Consider the following 23,410-nt stretch of genomic DNA (forward strand, 5'->3'; position numbering starts at 1 on the left):
GCCAACAGTAATAAGCATACATGCTGATCATTTGGGAAAGTGGACATGCGCATTTATCTAAGAATTTCCTCATCTGTTTTCCAGCATTACCATACATGCGAACTCCTAATAGGATTAAGATTTGCTTTTAGGAGCGAAAAAGTACATTCAGCTTGGTTAAAACACAGGTGATGCGTTCTGTGCCTTTACTGCATTTAGACACAAACAGACCTATTCTCACGTCCTACCTGTTAAATATCTATGCACCTTAAAATCAGTAATGAGTCGTATTTATTGTTTTTTGATGTCACCTACGTCTGCACGGTGCACATTCTGCAGTCTGTCCTGTACTGTATTGTCTTTGTTGCACCTTTTGTTTTGGAAATAAACACAATTGCACTCTTGTACAGAGCTGAAATGACAATAAAAGCCACTTGACTTGATTTGACTTCTAGGAAAAGTCAGATTTCCAGTTAATTCTGCAGTACCATTCCTTCCCACCAGCTGTCAGTAATTCACACTCTCTTCTACAACACCACCTACAGAGTAATATGGAGGAGTACACAAGTTTGCATGTTGTTTGACTTTCAAAAGCATATCTTTTATTATGTAGTTTGTTGTTCAGCATTATTGTTATGCTTACATGCTCTTTATACATACAGTATGGCACCATGGTAAGGTCTGAGAGGGTTGGGAAGAGCATATGTGGGCAAGGCATTTATGGAAAAACTTTGTCAGCAATGTCTTTGGGCACCATTTACATTTACATTTATGGCATTTAGCAGACGCTCTTATCCAGAGTGACTTACAAAGTGCTTTGCTATTTACCCAAGAAAACCTCAGCTAGTTAGAATAGACTAATAGTTCAATGATACCTCTAAGTTTAGACATTACTAAACACAATACAATAAGGCGACCATAGTACTCTATTCGCCCAAGTACTCTCTGAAGAGGTGGGTCTTCAGTCTGCGTTTGAAGACAGTGAGCGACTTGGCCGTTCCGACACCCGGGGGAAGCTCGTTCCACCACTTTGGTGCCAGGACAGAAAAAAGCCTGGACACTTGTGTTCCGCAGATTTTGAGGGATGGCGGGTCGAGCCGAGCCGTACTTGAAGCTCGAAGGGCTCTTGGTGCAGATCGGCTTTTGACCATTGCCATCAAGTATGGAGGGGCTGGTCCGCTCTTGGCTTTGTAGGCCAGCGTCAGGGTTTTGAATCTGATGCGGGCAGCTACAGGAAGCCAGTGGAGAGAACGCAGCAGTGGAGTGACATGGCACCAAAGATGCCATGGCTGATCAAATACATCAGGGGCAAAAATAAACTAGTGTACATTTGTACATCAAATCTTAAGTGTATGTTAACATGTATGTAAAAAAATCCTACTTGATCCTTGAATGAATGAAGAATTTTAAAGTAGGTCTGCAAGTGTTCTGATCAATATTGGTCAATCTTCAAGGGTTCTTTGCTAAAGGCCATGGTTTTATATAGAACCATGACAACTCAAAGAATCCTTCAGCTGCTTAAATGGGTCATTACTTGGTTAAGGGTTTCTTAAGATGGTGAAAAACCTTTTGTAGGTGGTTCTATGTAGCACAGAAAAGTGTTTCCCTATTGATGAAGAGCTATAAATGTTCAAGAACTAAACACAACCATTTGTGCTTAGAGTGTACCTTTGAGACGCTTCCATCAATTTGCACCTGGTTCACACATCCAACACTAAAACATGAAATATGAGGGGAATCAGCTGCTGTCTCAGTTGCTCTGCACATATTTTCACGCAATCCTTCCTCCAATGAACAAACTGGGAAAAACAATATTCATGATTAAGTTGTATCAAGTGGCTGCACATGAATAAAATGTGACATCAATTATTTATTATTCCATTTTTGTTGTTATTTAATTGTAATAATTTCTTGATTGTCTTCGCTTGACACGTCTGAATCATGTATGTGTCATCTGTTTAGTGTGCTTACGAGAGCACTTAGGCTTGTAAGCCACTTTCTTTAGCAATATACATGCTTTTCTGGGCCTAATAGGTCGTATTTGCGCCTGAAACCTGCTGCAACAAGCTTTGAACATCTCGCCCTGATTGTGTTCGGCCTTTCTGAACCCCTAGTCTCCACCGTCAATGTGGATTTCACGTTCTTCTGCTCCCAAAGGAGCAGAAAAGCCTTCTCATCACACGCCAACAACCTGCAAAGGCGGCTCGTGAGGAAATGCGAATGGGCATTTTGGGTTTCTGTGCCGTCATCAGTTCAGGAGCTTGCGGGCCATCTGAAGGAGCTCCAAGGCTGGAGAAGTTTGACGGATTCCAATCAATTCTCTATTCTAGGCCGCCTGTGATCTGTTACAAAATTGAGTGAAGCATCACGGGCGATTCCGCACAGTCATTAGGATCGGCGACTGCAAACCTGCCAAAAACTGGCCTTTCAAAGCTGTATTCTTTACACACAAGATTGAATGGACCCTCTGGGACATCTGATAGGTGATTTACTCAGTCAAATACAACTCGGCAGGAGGCTGTACACTTCTACAAAACACTTCAACAAAAACGCTGTATTCTCAAATATCATATCAGCTGTGTTGCTGCCTTTACATGGTACAGTATTTATTAGGAACCTTGAGCTGAAAGTGGCTATGAATGCAGTGCACAAAAGTGCAAGTCTCCAAAAGCTGTAAATCTGTATAATTCATGAGATGGGAATAGTTTTTCCAGTGGGAAGAATTTGTGGTCATATGGTAGCGGTATAGCAGTGTGGGTGGAGCTTTCACAGGCTACTGCCTGATTATGCATGGCTACAAGAGAACCTTAGGGAAAGTGAAGGTAACCAGAACTGCGTTCATATGCACTGAAAAACCTTAGAACTAAGCACCTTGTTACTGAGCAGTGTTATTCAGTTACGTATTCCAAGTGTTTATGTATTGAATTCAGCAACTGCGTTCTGGCTTTGTTTATAAGTGTGGCTTGATTCAGTGGACCAGATACATAAATGTGTGGCATAGTAAGGTAACCTCACTGTGGCATTGCCCAGTGCACCAGTGTCTTTTTACTACTACTGTATTTTTACATATGACCCTGGTAAAAGCAATTAGATAGGCCATGTTATTGAGATATATGAATGATCAATTCTATGTGTCTATGTCAAAATATAAAGAACATAGAGTGTTAAAATAGACAGAAAATAATTAGTAACTACTAAATGTAAAAAAGGAAAAACAAATGTAATCGTCACAGTCTGGGGGCATGGTTTGGTACACGTAATCGCATGAAGAATACACAGTGCATGCGATTATGGTATTTAAGGTAATCTCACAGGTGTGAAATTAGCCCTAATGTCTACTGTATCAATGTTCACTCTGTAAGTGCTTACTATCTTTCTATGTATATGAGTTAGCCCTGATGTCCACCTTTTAGCAAACGTCCATCCAACAGCATGCAGTTCAGGCAGCAAAGTAATAAGGCTAACTGTAGCGTTTATATTTATGCTTGAGGCGTCCTTTAAAAGCAACATGTCACAACATCACCAAGACACCAACGATTAAATTTGTTCGTTTTAGCTTTTGGCATTTTTTTTTTACCCAATAAATAATTTAGGATAGGTTAGGATATGTAGGGTTGTAACAGTAGATGTATCTATATGGGCATGTAAAGAATATACGGTGCATGTTATTATGGTAAATGCTGTAATTTCACAAGCGTGCATGCAGTTTCAGTTCAAGTCACAAACTGCAGGAAGCCCTGCAGAATAATCTCTCCTTGGCAGAGCCAAGTATTCAGAACTGAATTCTGAGTGAATGTGCTCCTAAATTCCTCCCAGGAAGGTAGCAGTTGTGATGTTCATCATCATGTTCAATTCAAAGAAATCAAAATAAGCATTTCAGCTATTCGGCTGAGTGTGTGTATGCACATTAAGACTTGCCTGTGTGACCAAACATGTTTGAAAAGATCATACAAACTGTCATCAAATGCATTTATTTTTACTGGGAAATTGGTATTGTTTTTTATTTTTTTAGTGGTGTTGTTGAGTTATGCCACGTGAATATGGAGGACACAGGCAGGAAGAACATCTTTATTACTGTTTTTACTGATTTACTGTTCATTACAGTAATGTTGAAATATTAATTTAAAAAGAGCATATTAATGAGAGCATACAATTGTTCATATTGGATTTCAAAAAGCATTTTATGGCAAGTAACCACAAAACGATCTTTAAAGGGCCCATATCATGGACAACTGAATTTCCCTCACTTTTATTGAAATAGGAATTTGACATGGAATGTCAACATTGTTGAAATTTCCATATATGGAAACTAGGCTGCAAAAATAGGCCACATTTACATATATCTGTCTATTTTGCAGGTCAGCCTCCCCCACTCATGCTGAAGTTGTAGATACATTATATCAGTCTTAAAGTCACAGTAACCACATATTCATGAAATGAATGAAATGTCTGTTTGTATTTTTTTCAAGTGGCTCTCAAGGAAATAAAAAATACAGAAAAATGTAAGGTATGGACCCTCCAAATGATGGTGTTGCTTATTCAAATTTTAGATGTTCTTCCATTTGAACTGACAGCATCAGTACCATTACACAGAGAAGCTCATTATCCCTTGCACTACTCTAAAGGGAAGGGAATAGGGGAAGTGAGTTGGAGCTTCACACAGCAAATCTGTATGTGTGTGTGCGTATGTGTGTGTGTGTATGAGACTCACCATTGACGGTGAGGTGGACCCAGCTACCGTTGTGGAAGGTGTCATACTGCTGCTCCAGCATGAGAACCCTGCACTCATACCAGCCCTGGTCCTCTGAGCGCACCTGCTCAATCTGCAGAGACGCCTTTCCATGCAGGCTGGTCCTTCCTGCAGAAGAAAGGCACAAGAGCACAGCATTTTGTAATGCATCTACCTTCATAGCCTTCACAGTCTTAAATTTACATTACATTACATTATCTGCATTTAGCAGACGCTCTTATCCAGAGCGACTTACAAGGTTACTCAAATTACAGAGGTGGGCCAATGTAGTGTTAGGAGTCTTGCCCAGGGACTCTTATTGGTGTAGCGCAGCATAGTCACCCAGACTAGGACTCGAACCCCAGTCTCCCACATGATGTGGTAGCTTACTGGCTGGTAGTGGTGTTATCTGTTGCGCCACACCAACCACAGTCTTCAGCGGCATATTTTAACGTTTATTTACTTTCACACATGAGGATTTATTAAGGGAAGAACATTTCTACAATGTTATTTTCACTAACCTTTCACTAACTCTGCAAGTGCTCTGCAGATGTATAAAATGTAGCCATGATGTCCACCTTTTAGCCAACATCCTGTTAAACTTCAGTGGAAATAATGTCTGTGTCCAAAACCAAAGGCAGCTGCCTCAATGCTTTGTAGCCCATGCTGCCCTATCTGTCAGTCCCTCAAAAATGCAGCATAGCAATTGCTAACTGTACTAACTGTAGCCTTTATATTTACATTTGAGACGTGATACGAAAGCAATATGCCATAACACTAACTTTTAGCATTTAGTTAGCATTAACTTTTAGCCTTTTTGCATTTGCTGACAAGCTGGGAGATACAGATACCAGCATCTGAAGTGGAAGATGTATGTGGACTGATGTGGTAGAGTAATATTAATAATATTTACATAGATATATTACATGGATTATGCAGTGTTATGCAGTTTTCATAAGAGGTCTTGTGCTGCTCCACCAAAGTTCCATAGTGCTGTAGCAGCGTTCCTGAACAGAGTGGCATTGACAGAGATGCCATTCTCCCTGTTACAGTCAGTGGAGCATCACAATAATTTTGAAGCTATTTTAAGGTAAAGCGACATAATGTTGCTTTATGGTTTATCTATTTCTCCTAACCATGTTGCCTTTGACACAGAATATTTGGAGAAACGCATTATAATGGAGGAAAACTAGCTAAACGAAAACATCCCAGCAGGAAGTGTTTTCTTACCAACAGTCGGTTCAGACTGAATACCTTCCTGTCCCAAAATACTGTCTGAGTAGCAGGGTTGAAACGGTATGAGATTTTCACAGTATGATAACCGTCTCAGAAAATGCCACAGTGGCATCACAGTTTATGGTATGGCTACAGCACCCGGGGAGCAGAGAGGGTGCAGGGCCTTGCTCAAGGGATCAACAGTGGCAGCTTGCCGAACCCTGCCGAATTACAGTATTACAGTCATTGGAATATTGCATCTTGAGATGTCAGTAATGCAGGCCAATAGACCAATATCACAATACTAGTAACAAATGATATATTGTAAAGCCCCTATTCATTACTGTCTGGAAGGACTGCCTAAAATGTTACTTTGCTAATTATGGTTGATCTAATGCAGTACAGTGTCTTTTTTCAGCTTCACATTACTACCAGTATGATTTACTCCAAAAATACTAAGGAACCTGATGTGGTCTTCTGCTGTTGTAGCCCATCTGCCACAAGGTTGGACGTGCCCACCATAGGTGTACTGAGTGGTTATTGGAGTTACAGTAGCCTTTCTGTCAGCTCTACCCAGTCTGGCCATTCTTGTCAACATTCATGCCATGCCTATCATGAGATCATGTTTTTTAAACAATTTTGATGGTTGATCAAAATGTGAATATTACCTAAAGCCACTGGCCCTTGTCTATTTTGTTAACTGAACAGATGTCATGTGATTGGCTGATTAGGTAATGGCCTGAATGAGCGGATGTGCAGGACATTAAGATGTACAAGGTTTAAACAGGCATACATGTTTCTGCAATGCCGGGAATGGTTTATGTACCAAACCTCACTTTTATATAGATGTAGACGGGCATACGAGGCAAGCTGAATATAACAAGCCTTAATGTCTTTTGGAAAAATGCTTATGGAAAAACAACAATATCATAACCAGCACACATTTTATGAATTCCTAATCTGTCTGACGCATTTAGCCTTAATTGACATTCAAACCAGCAAGCAGTGCAGAAACACTGAATAGCAATCTAGTGGAGAAAATAATCCATTTGGATTCCAGCGTTTTTCCAGCGTCTCACTGACAGGCTTCTTGCACTGCGCAAAGTGACTAGAGGCAGCCCTGCAAGCTAGCATGAAGATCAGTGTATAACATTGCTCGGAAAGCAATCTTCCCTTGATTTCATCCCTCCCACGCTATCAAATGAGAAGTGTACTGTACTTGAAAAAGGAAAAAAAAAGAACAAAGTGTCAAAGCTTGCAGCAAGAATGTTACACTTTCTTTAGCTAAGAGGCTTAGCGGTGCTCTCACGAATGGAAAGGAGCTTCACGAGAGCGCGCGAGATCACGCAAGTCAGGCATTGTGCTGTTCTATAGGCGCACATGGACCAGTGCATCGGTAAGGCCTGCACCAGCAACCAAGCAAGATGCAATCTCTCATCTCCCTCCCGGAAGACTGTGGCTGGGATTAAGCGATTGGACCAAAAAACGTCAGAGGCTGCTTTGGCCTGGCCTTTGCAGACTCGCGTATTGACCGCTGCAGCTTGCATCCACGCTTCAGTGTGCTGCTGTATCGAGCAGTAGATATCATAGGCCTGGGATCAGAGGCAGCACCTGAGAGAGGAAACTGCAGGTTTCCACAGTAGAAAATCAATAAGCCATGGGGAAAAATGAGGCAGCAGCCTTGCAGCATAGAGAATATATATATCTATATATCACAGCTTCAAAAAATCACATCTATTTTTGCATGAGGTGATAAAGTGCTGATGAGGGGAGGAATCGGCACTGAGGTTGGAGAGCTTCTCCGTGCTCTACACACAAATTGAAAAAAGATTATCTCAACCACTGCAAGGGAGGCATTTTCCCTGCCATCACCTCTATAGACTATGGATTACTCATAGCAAAGGTCCAGTTCGATATGGCTCACCGACCCAGTTCATTCAAACCGCCCCTCAGAGAATCAAATATCCAGCGATTCAGCGATTCATTGATTCACACATCTAGTTAGCATTATATTCATCCTCATCCTTCAGTCCAGCGGGTGACTCTGACGTCTTTCAGGTTTGTTTCGTTTAGAACGAACCCCAGGACAGTTACATATGTTACAGTTTTACATATGAAACCAACACAAGACCAAAGACATCTAAATGGACCAAACACAGGGCAGGCTGTGGGATGACCTATTTGCGTACCTGCTCTGATATATGCAAAAAAAAAATTTACACTGACTTTGGGACTCCATTCAGACTGCAGGTAAACATGGCAGGTTTGGATTATTATGGACTGTCTATCAACCCACAGTGTTAAATGACACAACCCAGTCAGTCTTTTTTGGAAATTCAAAGATGTGTTCAACAGATCATTGAACATAACGTTCAGATCTGGCTCGGTCATCTTATTACAATTTATACCACCCCCCTATCTGAATAGCTCCACCCACTATCTTTGAGAGGGCAGAAATTCAAAAGGCAGCCATGGGCCATGACTGTCAGGTCAGAGGGTCTGTTTTTTTTGGATCCCTTTGAAAACTGTATAGCAGAAAATAAAATTAACAGCATCATGCTGGAAAAATAAGGAACTACATGAACTCAAGGTGGAGTAATTGCTTGCTGGTGCAAACAGAGGAAAAGGAGACCCCAGGGGACTGCATTAACTTGTAGATGAGGGGTGTAATATGTCAATTTTAACTTCTTAAACTCATTGGAACCAACTGAGTTTTTTTCCCACACTGTTATAACTTTGGAACAACAGTTTTTATTGCTATGTATGTAGTTACCAATTGGTAATTCTTAGGGTGTAATAAGTCACAAAGCATAAGAGCTTAAATACCTTCTTAAGCAAAGAGTATATTTCAAGTCCCAGTTACCTGGATTAATATGTGACAGGAGAGCGGAACATTACAACAGACCTTGCAAAAATGTTCTTCCACACTTTGCTGGCAATTCCATATTTCCACCAGTGAGGGCTCCAAATCCCCAAGAATAGAACAAATTAAATAGACAATAACTATGTATTTTATGTTCTGAATTTGTGAGATCATTTTAAAAGCTTGGTATTTGAATTTTATTGAAAGTTTTCTGGGGTTTTTTTTAGGTTTACATTAGTGCAGTGTTGCACACATGTTGTTGTCAGGGACACAGGCCAAGCTTTTTAGCTGCTTAATGAACATAATCCTGCAGCAGGCTGCACACATGCACTGATGGGGGGAGGATTTGTGATGTCCATGTTGTGTTTTACTGACTGTACACACAGCCTGCTAGGAGCGAAAGTGATCTCTTGCTATCTGCAGACCATCTAAACAGGAAACTGCGTAAATTTCATGAAACAGTCGACTGTCTTATTGTCCAGTTAAGTTAAAGTGTGAATGAGGGTTTCCGCTAATATGTTTTGTGTCCAGAGATTGATTCAGATACCGGACAAATGAGCCAAAAAAAAAAACACCACATATTTTCACATATATATGTTCTATATCATACAGTATACAATATAATTATGTGTTATATATAATAGAGTATACAAAAAGAAATTAGAATTTAAAAATGTATTATAAAGAGCATATCATAATTTTTATGCAAAAACGTCATGTCTCTAAAATGGCAAGTTTACAGAACAAGAAAAAAAACCTAAATGGAAGGTAATGTTCAATGGAAGTCGATGTACAAATATTTTATTTCAAGTAAATTTGAGCATTCCTATTGGTCCGTTCATCATGAGATATAAACAACCACCAGTCTCATATACTGTTGATACTGTTGGTATATTGTTCACTGATCAGTTGAATCAGCAGGAACATCTCCAACCTGTGCGCAAATCGAGTCCCCCAGAACCAGAATTCAGCATCCTGGTTATCCTAAAAATTACTTTCTTTCTCCAGCTTTACTGAAACTAGTTTTACACTGTAGTGTGGCGGCCTGAACGAAAAATCTTATCAATTTATCCATCTTAATCAGATGCTGCCTTCAAGTACTCCTCAGAAGTTCCTACTTACAACTTTGGAGTAAATACAGCAAGATTCATGTTGACGTGGTTTTCAGCAGAAACAGCATGAACACAACATGAAAATCCTTTTTCTTTACTCCTGTTTTTCTGTCGCCAAATAAGAGCACACATTTTTGATATTACAGAAACAGAACAAAGTAGTAGAGTTTGGTAGTAGTAGAGCATCAGGTGAACAATGTTTTTATTCAGTAAACAGCATCAGAATAATTTTTTTTTATAAGATGTAGATAAGAGCAAGTTATTAAAAAAATATTTTAGACTGCAGTATTAATGTGCTGCTGCTTAATACCATCAAACACAGCAAATTTATAATATAATATCAGCTCAGAACTCATCAGAAAACCCAAGTTTTGGCATTCTGGTGGAGTTGATATGTGCCCCTCTCATTAATAATATATTTCTTGGTGATGACTAATTCAATAAATGTCTATGTTTGATATTCAGATCAGTATAAACATACATTGCTATTTGAGAAAAACAATTCATGGGACTTTTACAAGAATAAAATGGCATTAAATTTGAAATGAAGTGTAGTGCTGCTTGTAATTTAGGAGTAGTATCTCACCCACATGAGGAAAAACAGGGGAATCCAGGTAGAATTTCCCAGAGATTTTAGAGAGCCACCAGTATTTACCCAGCTAGCTGAAACCCTGGCATAAATGTAGAAAAACTAAATCTTGGGAGCCTACGATTGCAGCTGCTAAGTACCTGTGTGAGGCCGCCAGTCAGAGTCGTAGACAAACACCACTTGGAGGCAGGAGTAGTTGTGCCGAATGAGCTGCAGCACAGCCACATTGCAGACTTGCTTAAATTCAACATCAGACTTCAAATTTCATTTAAAATGTGATGAAGCGGCAGCCAAACAGCACGGCAATCAGTTCATTTACTCCCCTCCTCTCTCCCACTAAAAATCAATTATTTACTTTATGCGAGGTGCAGATTTATGGGAATTGCCATATAAAGACATGGATCAGAGAGTGCATTTGGACTGTGGGCCTACCCCTTTGAATGGCCGTCTATTTTTATTTTGATTCACAGGGAGAGGGTGACCGCCCGATTAAAATTGCATGCCCTCCCTGTGGGAGCGTCTAATCAGCAATCATCGTGTCTTTGTGTCTAATAAAGCTGCAGTGGTGTTAAACCACGGCCTTTCGCATGCTGTATGCTTATCCCGGGACATATCCTCATCTGCATAACAGATGACAAACTCTTTTTTTTGGTCAACCACGATCTCCGGTCTGAGGCAAATTATGCGAAAACTGTCCACGAGCCAAGGTAAATGAGTATTACTCGGGCAAGGGGGCGACCGCATCTTCCAAGTCTGCTGCTGTGCTTTGCACACTGGGTACGGCTGATGAAGATAGTGTGGGTGAGTCTCTCGTAGCTCTGTGTGCATGTAGAGAAGCATGTGTGAGCGTAGTGAAGTGCGACTCTTCACCAAATCAGACAATAATTAATAGGCAGTGTAATGCATTTTTAACAGGAGCAAGTGGCAGGTTAGCAGGGGGCCTTGCTAAAGCCTCACTGCTAAACCCTTACTAGTGCCTGCTAGTTGCCCCCTCTGGCCCCTGCCTGCTTCTTAGGCTCAGGGTTAAGGCCTCTCTCTCACATGGCTCATGCTTAGTGGAATGAAAACACGAGCTAAGGCTCTACAAACCCTTGCACCAGTTAAACATTAGATCGGATTCAACTAGCTTCTCATTAGCAGGTTCGGGCCGAACAGAGCCTGCTTTATGTACATCACAGGATTTTGTTTGTAATGCATCTAAATACGACGACGGCCACTTTCAAAACAAGCTGGGTTCCATACAGGGACTGACGCTTTAATTAATATTTCCAAATCCAATTCTCTCCAATTTAGTCATTTCCATTTCCCACCCACCAACTAGGACCACCAAACAATGCTACCGGTGCTGGGAGGGTGAAGGCCAGCATGTCACATGAAGCCAGCTTAATGTTTCAAACGGATGTCATTGGAAGATTGCTTCTGCTGTCTATAGACTGAGCATGACCAAAAGAAAGGCAGTTGACTGGTTAGCATTACTAACAAAGAAATGTGGGTATGCTACACATCACAACCAAAGATCTTGTTACTTTGCTAATCGGGTGAATTTTGTCATTTTACACATTTATTACCAATACTGTAATTTGACCTTAGAACAAAACAAGCTAGTTTTCCATTCGTAGTGGGCTAGTGAATGATTTCACGAGCTCTGCTCTGAATGTCTGGTTTACTGTGAGGCACTGTGATGGCATAAGCCACAAAGCATTGCCTAGCATCACATAGTCTTCGCATAGTTTTTATAGCACTGTAACAAGAGCATCGTAATTATTGTAATTATTCATGAGTTGCGAGATAGTGCTGCTACCCTGCCCCGCGGTGTGTAGCTAGCTATCTGAAGCTGAAAGTTTTGGGTTAGCTTTTAACCTAGCACTGATACTCACTCACTTCCTGACTTCTGGTTCCTCAGGCCCTGCTTTTGACATATTTTGGAACATGTTTCAGAATACTCACTACACATAGCAAAAACTTCTGGACCACAAGTGCCCGTTGCGAATTTACCATGTTGCCAGCTTTGACTAGGGTTAAGAGGGCTTTTGCTAGTGGGCTGGGTGTCTGTACATTCTGGGGGCATAAATATAATGAGTCAAGACTGTTGGTTTTGGAGTTTTGGAGCTGGCCTGTTTCACAGCTCTATTTTGGTTATGCTGGATTCTCCTTTCAGTGAAGAGACACCAGTGTTCAAGGTTCACGATATGTCACTTCCATGTACTGACGTCTTATCATTATTCAACTATTTCAAGAGAAATACAGTTTTCCATTTTAGCGCATCTTCAAAGGTGAGAAACTGCAAATAAGCATGTAATGCTTGTGTCTCTGACCCGAAGATTTGACAAATGGCATTCAAACCCAGCGTGAAAGGTCAGTTTCAGCTGGGTTTGGGTTACTGCTTCAGGCTCTAACAGAAACTATAAACATGATAAGCATCCAAAACAGACATTAGATCAAACTCAGTTCACCTATCATATCCCAAACTTACCAGCATACTCCGGGTCCACATGGGGAGGATAGAAGCGGAAGTTGATGAAGAATGGGATAGGCACTCCGAACTTAAACCACTCCACCACGTAGGGGGTCTGCTGGCCGTTGAGGGGGTGGCTCACGTCACATCCCAGAACTACGCTCTCTCCTGCACGGGCCGTCACAAACTGGGGCTCCTCTCTCACTCCGTGGGCACCTAGAGGCAACCAGACACAAGTGAAGGGTTTGAATAACAGCCCATAACTGTAGATGTCAAATAAATCAAGCATCCCAGAATAAAGCCAACATATTTTGCAGTAAACCGGCAAATCCCTGATGATCAGTTATCCAGGAACTGTTTTTGTTTTTATTAAGTTATGGCAATTTTGGAAATACACAGCCATATCAGAACATTATGACCACTCCTGGGGTGGAATGAACTCGGCCCAGGGTTTTTGGACACGGTTGTGTAGCCAGGAAGGTCCAGCTAACTGAGGCTCAAATCACCCGTTTAGAAGATAAAGCCTCATATCTGAGAGCCCAAAGATGAGTGAATGGTTTGCTAGCTTTCCCTCTTATGTGAACTTAGCATAAATTTGCTAAATTCACAGCTACAGTGGGCTTGATTTTCCCCCTCCCGTTTTCGGAGCATGACTTCACCACTCGGTGAGCTCCTACACGTTTCAGTGCCTGGATTCCAGTAGTTTCTGTGAACTGCAGCAGTACATTCGTTTCTAATGTACTCCTTGTCACAGTGTTTTTACAATATAACTGTAGTCGTGTTTAAGCGAGCACACCAGTCAGTTGTACAAGAATGCAAATTGATTTTCATGGGTGAAGCAAGCGATCTGACTGATGTCCAAAAGGGCATGATAATAGGCTACTAGGCAAAGCTTGGTAAACCGCTAACGTCGTGAGATGTTCAAAAGCCGGCATAGTGAAGGTGTGCAGAGAATAGTCTTTTTGCACATTAAGTAAGTGACTCCCAACGGCATAACAATGGTGCCCCACGGGCCAATGATGCACAGCAAAATAAACATCTTCCGTCACCTACTACAGGTCATGCCACTGTCTCGCTGGTGTCAACCAAGCCAGGGGTTATGCCCACTATTAGATAGGTGGTCATTATATTCTGATATGACTTCACAATTCAATTTCATTAATCTCTAAAAACGATTCAAATTCTGGATTACCTGAATTTGCCAGCTAATCCAACTAGCACTAACAGACGTGGATACCTTTACATTTTAACCAGCAGATATGAGTTGACCACAGCATTACTGAGATGATAAGCAGCTCGTCCGGCCAGCTCACTGATCACTGCTAATTCACGCTTGGATGGATTTTACAATAAGGGAGCCTGAGTTTTAGCCAATCAATGAGCAGGCCCATCAAACGCCTATGAGTGACCTATCGCACCACTAAAGGTCATTGTACCTGCCTCAGCAGAAAATATACTCAAGAATGGATTTTCGCCCCTTGGCTCCACTGCTTGCATTGAGCACTTTCCCCTCTATCAGAGTTAGCATGGCTTCAGCGCCTCAATGAAGGGGAAAATCACCTCCGGAATCAAAAAACCTGCTGACAGTGCGTTCCCCACCACTCTAGACACTGTGTGGAAAGCTAAGTGACTCAGTAACAGTAAAAACTTCTCAAGAGGGCCACAAAATGGAAACTACAATGTAGTCATTAGGAACAATGGAAAGTTTCCTTCTTCTTATCCCCAGAACTTTGAAACTTTCTAAAGCAAAGCTCAAAATGACTTTTTAATGTATTTATAGAGTTGCTGCTCTAAAACAGGATCTATTTCCGCGATGCACCGATTTGGGATTTGCGGGTTGATGTCATATTTTCCAAGCAATTATCGGCAAATATATAAATTATTCCAGGGTGGTCTAGTGGTTAGGATTCAGTGTTCTCATTGCCGTGGCCTGGGTTCAATTCCCGGTCAGTGAAGACTGCTTTTTGAGGTTAGAGAAGCAGGCTTGTGATCGAAAGATCGCTGCTTCAATCCCCAGGCATCCTAACCCCCTATTGCTCCTGGGTGCTGAGGTGGCTGCCCAGCAGGTGTGTGTTCTCACTGCCCTAATCACTAATGTCACAGTGTGTGTTTACTACCACAGATGGGTTAAACACGACTGTGAAAGCTCAGGTTCTCTATGCTATTTTAGCCTATTGCATGTTTGACCTCTGCCTAAGCCGCTGCCTTCAGTGTTTATTATCCATCTGTTGATTTTTGGACTCCCTTGACTAAGTCCCACTGAAACGTCTGTCTGCAGTTGCATCCGGTTCTGTATTTCCTTAAACGTGACGATTCCGATATCATCTCGCATCTCTATCTATTTCCACAAACCCTTTCCCAAGTGCTCCCATGCATCAGTTAGTGATTGTATTTACCAGTTTAATCTGCTTTATCCAGTGGAAGAGTTAATCCACTTTATTTGATTTAGCCAGCACAGCTTTTGGACTGAAACAGAGCAGATTTAATCAAATTATAATTTCATTTTTTTTTTCTCTCTCTCTCTCTCTAAAGTGGGGCCCAGGGCCGTCCAGCCGTGGGCCAGGCCCTGAAATCCACTTGGCTATTGTGACAGCAAAAGGGTGTAAATGTGGGCCACATGAAAGGGTGGCTTTAGGTTTTAATAAAAGGCCAATGGGGCATGTGCACGCTCCCCTAAACTCAGCAGATCCTGCACATGACCAGCCCAGCACAGGCTTACGGCATCTCCCCCCGAAAGCCTTTCAGCAGCACACGCACAAGACATGGGTTGAGGAGCTGCAGGTTTAAACTTGTGTGTGTGGATATCATACACTCTACTTCGAGCCTTATTAAAACATTTTAGGCATCAATTACACAAAGCTTATTTCCTACCCAGAAATATTGTGTTTTACAGCAGCTACAGCAGAGTCTGAAAAAAGCATGAGACTTTATTGTGGGTGCAACAGACCCTGGGTATTTACATCAGAAGCAGGACAGGACAGGACATTACCGGCATAGCTGCATAGTTGTTCACCAGCATATCGTCACGCAATAAATGTGTATCCCCAAAATGACAACTTTACAGGAGAAGGGAAAACAGCTCCTTAATGTTCAGTGGAAGTCAAGATAAAAATACTTCCTATTTCAAGGATTCAAGGATTCAAGGAGACTTTATTGTCATTCGCATCACATGTGGTACATGGGGTGGAACGAAATTGTGGTACCCAAGGACCCAGTTTTACCCAGACAGCAGTACTTAAATAAATAGAATATACATAAATATATAAAAATATATGTAAAAATGAAAATAAAATGAAAATAAAATACAGAGAATACAAGTTATTTTGGAGCATTTCTATTGGTCTGTTCATCAAATAATCTTAATCTAACACTCTATCCACCAGCTAACATGCTAGCCTAAAGCTAACACACTAACAGCAGGACAATATGTCCCAAGCTAACACACTAGACATGAACTAACACATTAGCCAAAGCTAACATACTAACAGCAAGCTAATACATTAGCTCAAAGCTAACATACTAACAGCAAGCTAACACATTAGCTCAAAGCTAACATACTAACAGCAAGCTAACACATTATCCCAAAGCTAACATACTAACAGCAAGCTAACACATTAGCTCAAAGCTAACATACTAACAGCAAGCTAACACATTAGCCCAAAGCTAACATACTAACAGCAAGCTAACACATTAGCTCAAAGCTAACATACTAACAGCAAGCTAACACATTAGCTCAGAGCTAACATACTAACAGCAAGCTAACACATTAGTTCAAAGCTAACACACTAACAGCAAGCTAACACATTATCCCAAAGCTCACATACTAACAGCAAGCTAACACGTTAGTTCAAAGCTAACACACTAACAGCAAGCTAACACATTAGCCCAAAGCTAACATACTAACAGCAAGCTAACACATTAGCCCAAAGCTCACATACTAACAGCAAGCTAACACGTTAGTTCAAAGCTACCACACTAACAGTAAGCTAACACATTAGCCCAAAGCTAACATACTAACAGCAAGCTAACACATTAGTTCAAAGCTAACACACTAACAGCAAGCTAACACATTATCCCAAAGCTCACATACTAACAGCAAGCTAACACGTTAGTTCAAAGCTAACACACTAACAGCAAGCTAACACATTAGCCCAAAGCTAACATACTAACAGCAAGCTAACACATTATCCCAAAGCTCACATACTAACAGCAAGCTAACACATTAGCTCAAAGCTAACACACTAACAGCAAGCTAACACATTAGCCCAAAGCTAACACACTAACAGCAAGCTAACACGTTAGTTTAAAGCTACCACACTAACAGCAAGCTAACACATTAGTTCAAAGCTAACACACTAGACATGAACTAACACATTAGCCAAAGCTAACATACTAACAGCAAGCTAACACATCAGCCCAAAGCTAACATACTAACAGCAAGCTAATACATTATCCCAAAGCTAACATACTAACAGCAAGCTAACACATTAGCTCAAAGCTAACATACTAACAGCAAGCTAACACATTAGCCCAAAGCTAACATACTAACAGCAAGCTAACACATTAGCTCAAAGCTAACATACTAACAGCAAGCTAACACATTAGCTCAGAGCTAACATACTAACAGCAAGCTAACACATTATCCCAAAGCTCACATACTAACAGCAAGCTAACACGTTAGTTCAAAGCTAACACACTAACAGCAAGCTAACAAATTAGTTCAAAGCTAACACACTAACAGCAAGCTAACACATTAGCCCAAAGCTAACATACTAACAGCAAGCTAACACATTATCCCAAAGCTAACATACTAACAGCAAGCTAACACATTAGCCCAAAGCTAACATACTAACAGCAAGCTAACACGTTAGTTCAAAGCTAACAAACTAACAGCAAGCTAACACGTTAGTTCAAAGCTAACACACTAACAGCAAGCTAACACATTAGCCCAAAGCTAACTCACTAACAGCAAGCTAACATGTTAGTTTAAAGCTAACTCACTAACAGCAAGCTAACACATTATCCCAAAGCTAACACACTAACAGTAAGCTAACACATTAGCCCAAAGCTAACATACTAACAGCAAGCTAACACATTAGTTTAAAGCTAACACACTAACAGCAAGCTAACACATTAGTTCAAAGCTAACACACTAACAGCAAGCTAACACATTATCCCAAAGCTCACATACTAACAGCAAGCTAACACATTAGTTTAAAGCTACCACACTAATAGTAAGCTAACACATTAGCCCAAAGCTAACACACTAATAGTAAGCTAACACATTAGCCCAAAGCTAACATACTAACAGCAAGCTAACACATCAGCCCAAAGCTAACATACTAACAGCAAGCTAACACATTAGTTTAAAGCTAACACACTAACAGCAAGCTAACACATTAGTTCAAAGCTAACACACTAACAGCAAGCTAACACATTAGCCCAAAGCTAACACACTAACAGCAAGCTAACACATTAGCACAAAGCTAACATACTAACAGCAAGCTAACACATTAGCTCAAAGCTAACATACTAACAGCAAGCTAACACATTAGCACAAAGCTAACATACTAACAGCAAGCTAACACATTAGCACAAAGCTAACACACTAACAGCAAGCTAACACATTAGCACAAAGCTAACATACTAACAGCAAGCTAACACATTAGCCCAAAGCTAACACACTAACCATGTTAGTCCCAAGCTTACATGCTAGATATAAGCTAACATGTTAGCCCAAAGCTAACATACTCACAGCAAGCTAACACATTAGCTCAAAGCTAACACACTAACCATGTTAGTCCCAAGCTTACATGCTAGATATAAGCTAACATGTTAGCCCAAAGCTAACTTAATAAGAGTTTGTGGTGGTGTTTATGAGCGCTCATCTTGTACATACGATAAATCCGACATGACTTACAGGCAGCATATGTGTTACCATGGGACAAGCACTTTAGGTTGTGGCTAGTGTGTTAGCTTGCTGTTAGTGTGTTAGCTTTGAGCTAAGGTGTTAGCTCATGTCTAGTATGTTAGCTTGGGACTTACGTATTAGCTTGCTGTTAGTGTGTTAGCTTTGAGCTAAGGTGTTAGCTCATGTCTAGTATGTTAGCTTGGGACTTACATATTAGCTTGCTGTTAGTGTGTTAGCTTTGAGCTAAGGTGTTAGTTCATGTCTAGTGTGTTAGCTTGCTGTTAGTGTGTTAGCTTTGGGCTAACATGTTAGTTCATGTCTAGTGTGTTAGCTTGGGACTTACATATTAGCTTGCTGTTAACGTGTTAGCCTTCAGCTAATGTGTTCGTTCATATCTAGTGTGTTAGCTTGGGACTTACGTATTAGCTTGATGTAAGTGTGTTAGCTTTGGGCTAGCATGTTAGCTAGTGGATAGAGTGCTAGATAAAGAGATAGTAAAGCACAGCTTTGTTTTAAATCTAGTGTTTTTATAATGCTGAATGTTCTAATAAACATAACATTAATATGTAATATGTTAATAATAAAAAGCACATTTTCAGTCACTCTATTTTTTATGTTTCACAAACATGGAAAATGAGACATTAGCATATTGTGTAGAATCAAATTCTGAATTTTGTGAATTTTTACACCCCTCAAAGAGAGTAATACCATCAGTACAGTTTCACTCTTGAGCCAGTCAAACTTCCACTTCTCAATGGGAGTGAAGCTGACTCACTGAGCAGATCTGGCTTGTGGTGACAGTGACGTTAGTAGACACCAGCTTTTCATTGGTGTCTTTATTTTTATTTTTTTACTGTGACATTCATTCATATCATGCGCTTATTCACTCTAATCGTTCACGTTTACTGCATACAGTTTTAGGGGGCATTTTTGCCATACTTGGATTTAATGGAGCAAAAAATGTTCTTGCCCTTTGCCCCCTGGTTATTTCTGATGCCGAGTACAAGTGTAGGAAACCTCGGCACGGCTCTAAATGAGAGTGCAGAAGGCTGAGTAGGTCAGTGGAGCTTCTGTATTTCAGGAGCTGTGACCACACTCGTGGGAGTGCTCACCTTTTAATCCACTTTAGTCCGCTCGTGCTCCCACAGGCACAACAAAGTCACATGAACCCTTCATGACACATCCACAAACCCATCACTCACACTGCACATTTACACTGCAAAAACATGCATGCCACGACCGGCACTGGGCAGCGTGCATATCTTATCCCCCCAGGGTCTGAATGGGATTGTCCCGGTCGTACTCGTGGGACACTTAACTGCATTAGAAATATGCACACAGCTCCGATTCGAGCACAGCTCATCATTGCCTACACTAATCTAAGGATATAAGTATTTTTACAGTATTTCAGAATATAATGCCTATATACCAAAATATATATTTTAAAATATATGGGTAAAAATTAAACACAGATATGTCCCAGCCAACATGCTTATGTTGTTATGCTCACATATGGTGGAACACAGGCTTGATGGGTTCCAGGTGTGCATGGGCTCTGAGTGGGTTTGTATATACGTTGTTACTGGGACTTCCCAAATGGGCCCCATTGTAACAGCCCATCTTGATCTCACATGGGTCTAGAGTAAGTACAACCCAGATGGGACCCATGTTTAACGCCCCCTGCTCCAGCATTTACCCTGGTGGGCATCCATATGTAGGGGCAAACTGAAACCCGAGGAAAAAACGCATATGCCAGCAGGCCCCACATGTACATGTTAAGTTTTAACATGCCATTTATTATTATTTATATATAATATATCATTTATTTAAATTAAAAGAAACATATTTTAAAATATATTTAATAAAATATATTCATTGGCCAGTTTTATATATGATCTGATGAGCTGATTTTAAATAAAGTGGAACCTGTTTAGTACCTGTTTGATGATTGTGGCCTAAAGCCCATTTACTGCACTTAAAATGATGTTACACCATTAAAAATCTCCATGAATCTAAGCTTAGACTTAGGCTAGGTCTGAGAAACCACCACTGTATGTCCAAAGGTTGTAAGTCACCTGCTTACCCAACAATTCTTCTAAAGTCAATGATATAAACCCCCATTGCTTCTACTTCTCTGGAATTTGATTGCATGTAGTCCCAAGAGCATTACGAGGTCAGGTACTGATGTTTGACTACTAGTTTTCCACCGAGCTCCATCACTCCACAGCCCAATACTGGGGGCTTTATACCCCTCTAACTCACAGTTGGCACTGGACTTAGTGACCTTATATTGTTTCTATAGAGATTTTCCAAGCATGTGCAGCTGATTCTCTGTATCAGCAATGGTGCTGGGATGTCTGGATATAAAACCAACTGTCTAATATTGTGTAGGTCCTCCTTGTGCTGCCAAAGGTTCTGATTCATCGAGACAGGGAAGGTGTCCTGTGCTACCTAGCACCAATACGTTAATAGCCTGTGATCTGCGAGAGCCGGTTCACCGGTTGTCCTTTCATTGGACCGCTTTTGGTAGGTACCGACCACTGCATACTGGGTACATTACACAAGGCCTGCCATTTTGGAGATGCTCTGACCCAGACGTCTAGCCTTTACAGTTTGGCTCTTGTCAAAATGGCTTAGATCTTTACATTTGCCCACTTTCCAGCTTTCAACACATCAACTTCGAGAACAGGCTGTTTACGTGCTGTCTGCTGTATCTCACCCCTTGACGGGTGCCCTTGTAACCAGAAAATCAATGTTATTCACTTCACCAGTGGTTTTAATGTTGTGGATAAATACTGCGGCCCAGCGCTGCATCTTTCAATAGTGTATCCGTGTAACTGAATTGCTGTGTTCTCCGGTGTGTTCCTGCTGCTTAACAATGCACCAAAGCAGATTTTAACACTGCTAATACCTGCTTCACCAACAAGTCTCCTGTAGGGACGTGGGATGTATAAAATAACCTTCTGCTATTCTTATTAAAATACAACATCTATGTAGCAATACCCTTGAATTAAAGCTGATACTCTGCACTTTAACCTCATTATTGCGTCTCTGACTCAATGTGCTGGAGTAGCGCCAAAACAAGAGAAATTGCTTCACTGTCCAGTTACTTATAGGGTGCACTGTGGCCATTTATTCCTTTCCTTCTCTACACCTAACCCTATCGACGGTACAAACTACAGAACCTTATATTATTATATAAGAGAGCATAACCTGCATAATTACACTGGGAGCTGCTCCAGAACACCTATTCTTCTCTGAACCTGGTCAGCTGAAAGTCCAGCAGCGACTGCCTGACTTAAAGAATTCCTATCAAGGCTGAGAATAACATTATAATATACAGCCTGCCTAATAACTCTGCAGTACATTTACGAGATCATACCAACGAGAAGATCAGCACAAGGCAGGCCGCTTCCGCCACTGTTTTCATCTCCTTAATGGAAATTACATATTACAGTGACCCGGCCTTTTTATAAAGGCAGAGAGTGGGCATAGGGAAGATTTCATGATGTATCACCTCAGAAATATCAATGAGGTCTTATAGAGAGAGTGAGGCCTGGCCTGGGTGGGAATATTTTCAGTTATTACAAAATTCTTGCTTTTTAAAAGTTGATCAAAATAAAGAATGGTGTCACTAGCTTGCCATTGTGAATAATGTTTGACGAGTAGAATAAAAAAAGCTAGAGCAGCTTAAAAGCTAGTGGTCCTCACAGATATTGCCACAGTCATTCGTGGCTAGAAGTCCAAGACAAATAGACTAGCCCTTCCTCTCTCTCATCAATAAGCATGATGCTTTCCAGATATTAAAGAATTGGCAGTTAGTGGTCTCCTACAAGCGTGTTCAGCTGTCCACTGGTGTTGTGTTAGTGGCCGTTGTGGTGGTGCCTAATGTGTCTCAGAAAAAGCGTGTGATAGCCTTCACCCTCTCAGTGCTGGTGGCATCGTGTGATCTTGGGGGAGATCTAGCTGCTGGGTGGGAACTGGAAGGTGACTACATTGGGGAGAAGATTGGGGACTAATTCTGCTGAGTTTGTCCAACCCACCCTAACCCACCCCAAGAAGAAACGGATGGTTCTTTAACTGACCTAGACTGTCCCCACTCCCCAACCCATAGGGCCTGTTTACACCAGGCGTTAACATGCGTTTGGTATCTGGACAGTATCTGGATCTACTTTGACCGGATTCTGTTTACACATGTAAAAAAGGTAAAAACTTATCAAATGTGGACGAGATCCGTCTCTGACCACCTCCAAATGTTGTTTGGCTGATCCAATCGTAATCTTGGGGGGTGTTGTCACCTGACTTTTCATTCGTACAAGACACAATTACCAAAGCCCCCAAAACCCAGGTGTAAACAGGCACATTGTTGTTATCGATTATAGCTTGTCTTTTTATGGGCTACTGCAGATTGTTAGAGTGATGGGTCAAATCCCCTCTTGTCTACTTGCCTTATATACGCAGATGTACCTAATAATCTGGAAATTTAAGGACATATAGCAAATTCCTAAAATGATTTTCTATTCATCGTCTGAGGCCTGATTTCAGGTTGTTTACCAG

The 23,410-nt window shown here is 41.1% G+C and overlaps 1 protein-coding gene across 5 annotated transcripts in view; it reads right to left on the reverse strand.

Annotated features, from left to right (window-relative positions):
• The window catches only part of igsf9ba (immunoglobulin superfamily, member 9Ba), a 100,181-nt gene that overhangs the window by 64,979 nt on the left and 11,792 nt on the right, over positions 1-23,410 (reverse strand). For all 5 annotated transcript variants that reach the window (XM_072692164.1, XM_072692163.1, XM_072692166.1 and 2 more), the window contains exons 2-3: positions 12,961-13,158; positions 4,691-4,837 (exon numbers count right to left, since the gene is read on the reverse strand). In XM_072692164.1, the coding sequence (XP_072548265.1) occupies positions 4,691-4,837; positions 12,961-13,158 (345 nt within the window). The remainder of the gene's footprint in view (positions 1-4,690; positions 4,838-12,960; positions 13,159-23,410) is intronic.

Source organism: Salminus brasiliensis, chromosome 11 (assembly GCF_030463535.1).
Source record: "Salminus brasiliensis chromosome 11, fSalBra1.hap2, whole genome shotgun sequence".
Lineage (NCBI taxonomy): Eukaryota > Metazoa > Chordata > Actinopteri > Characiformes > Bryconidae > Salminus > Salminus brasiliensis.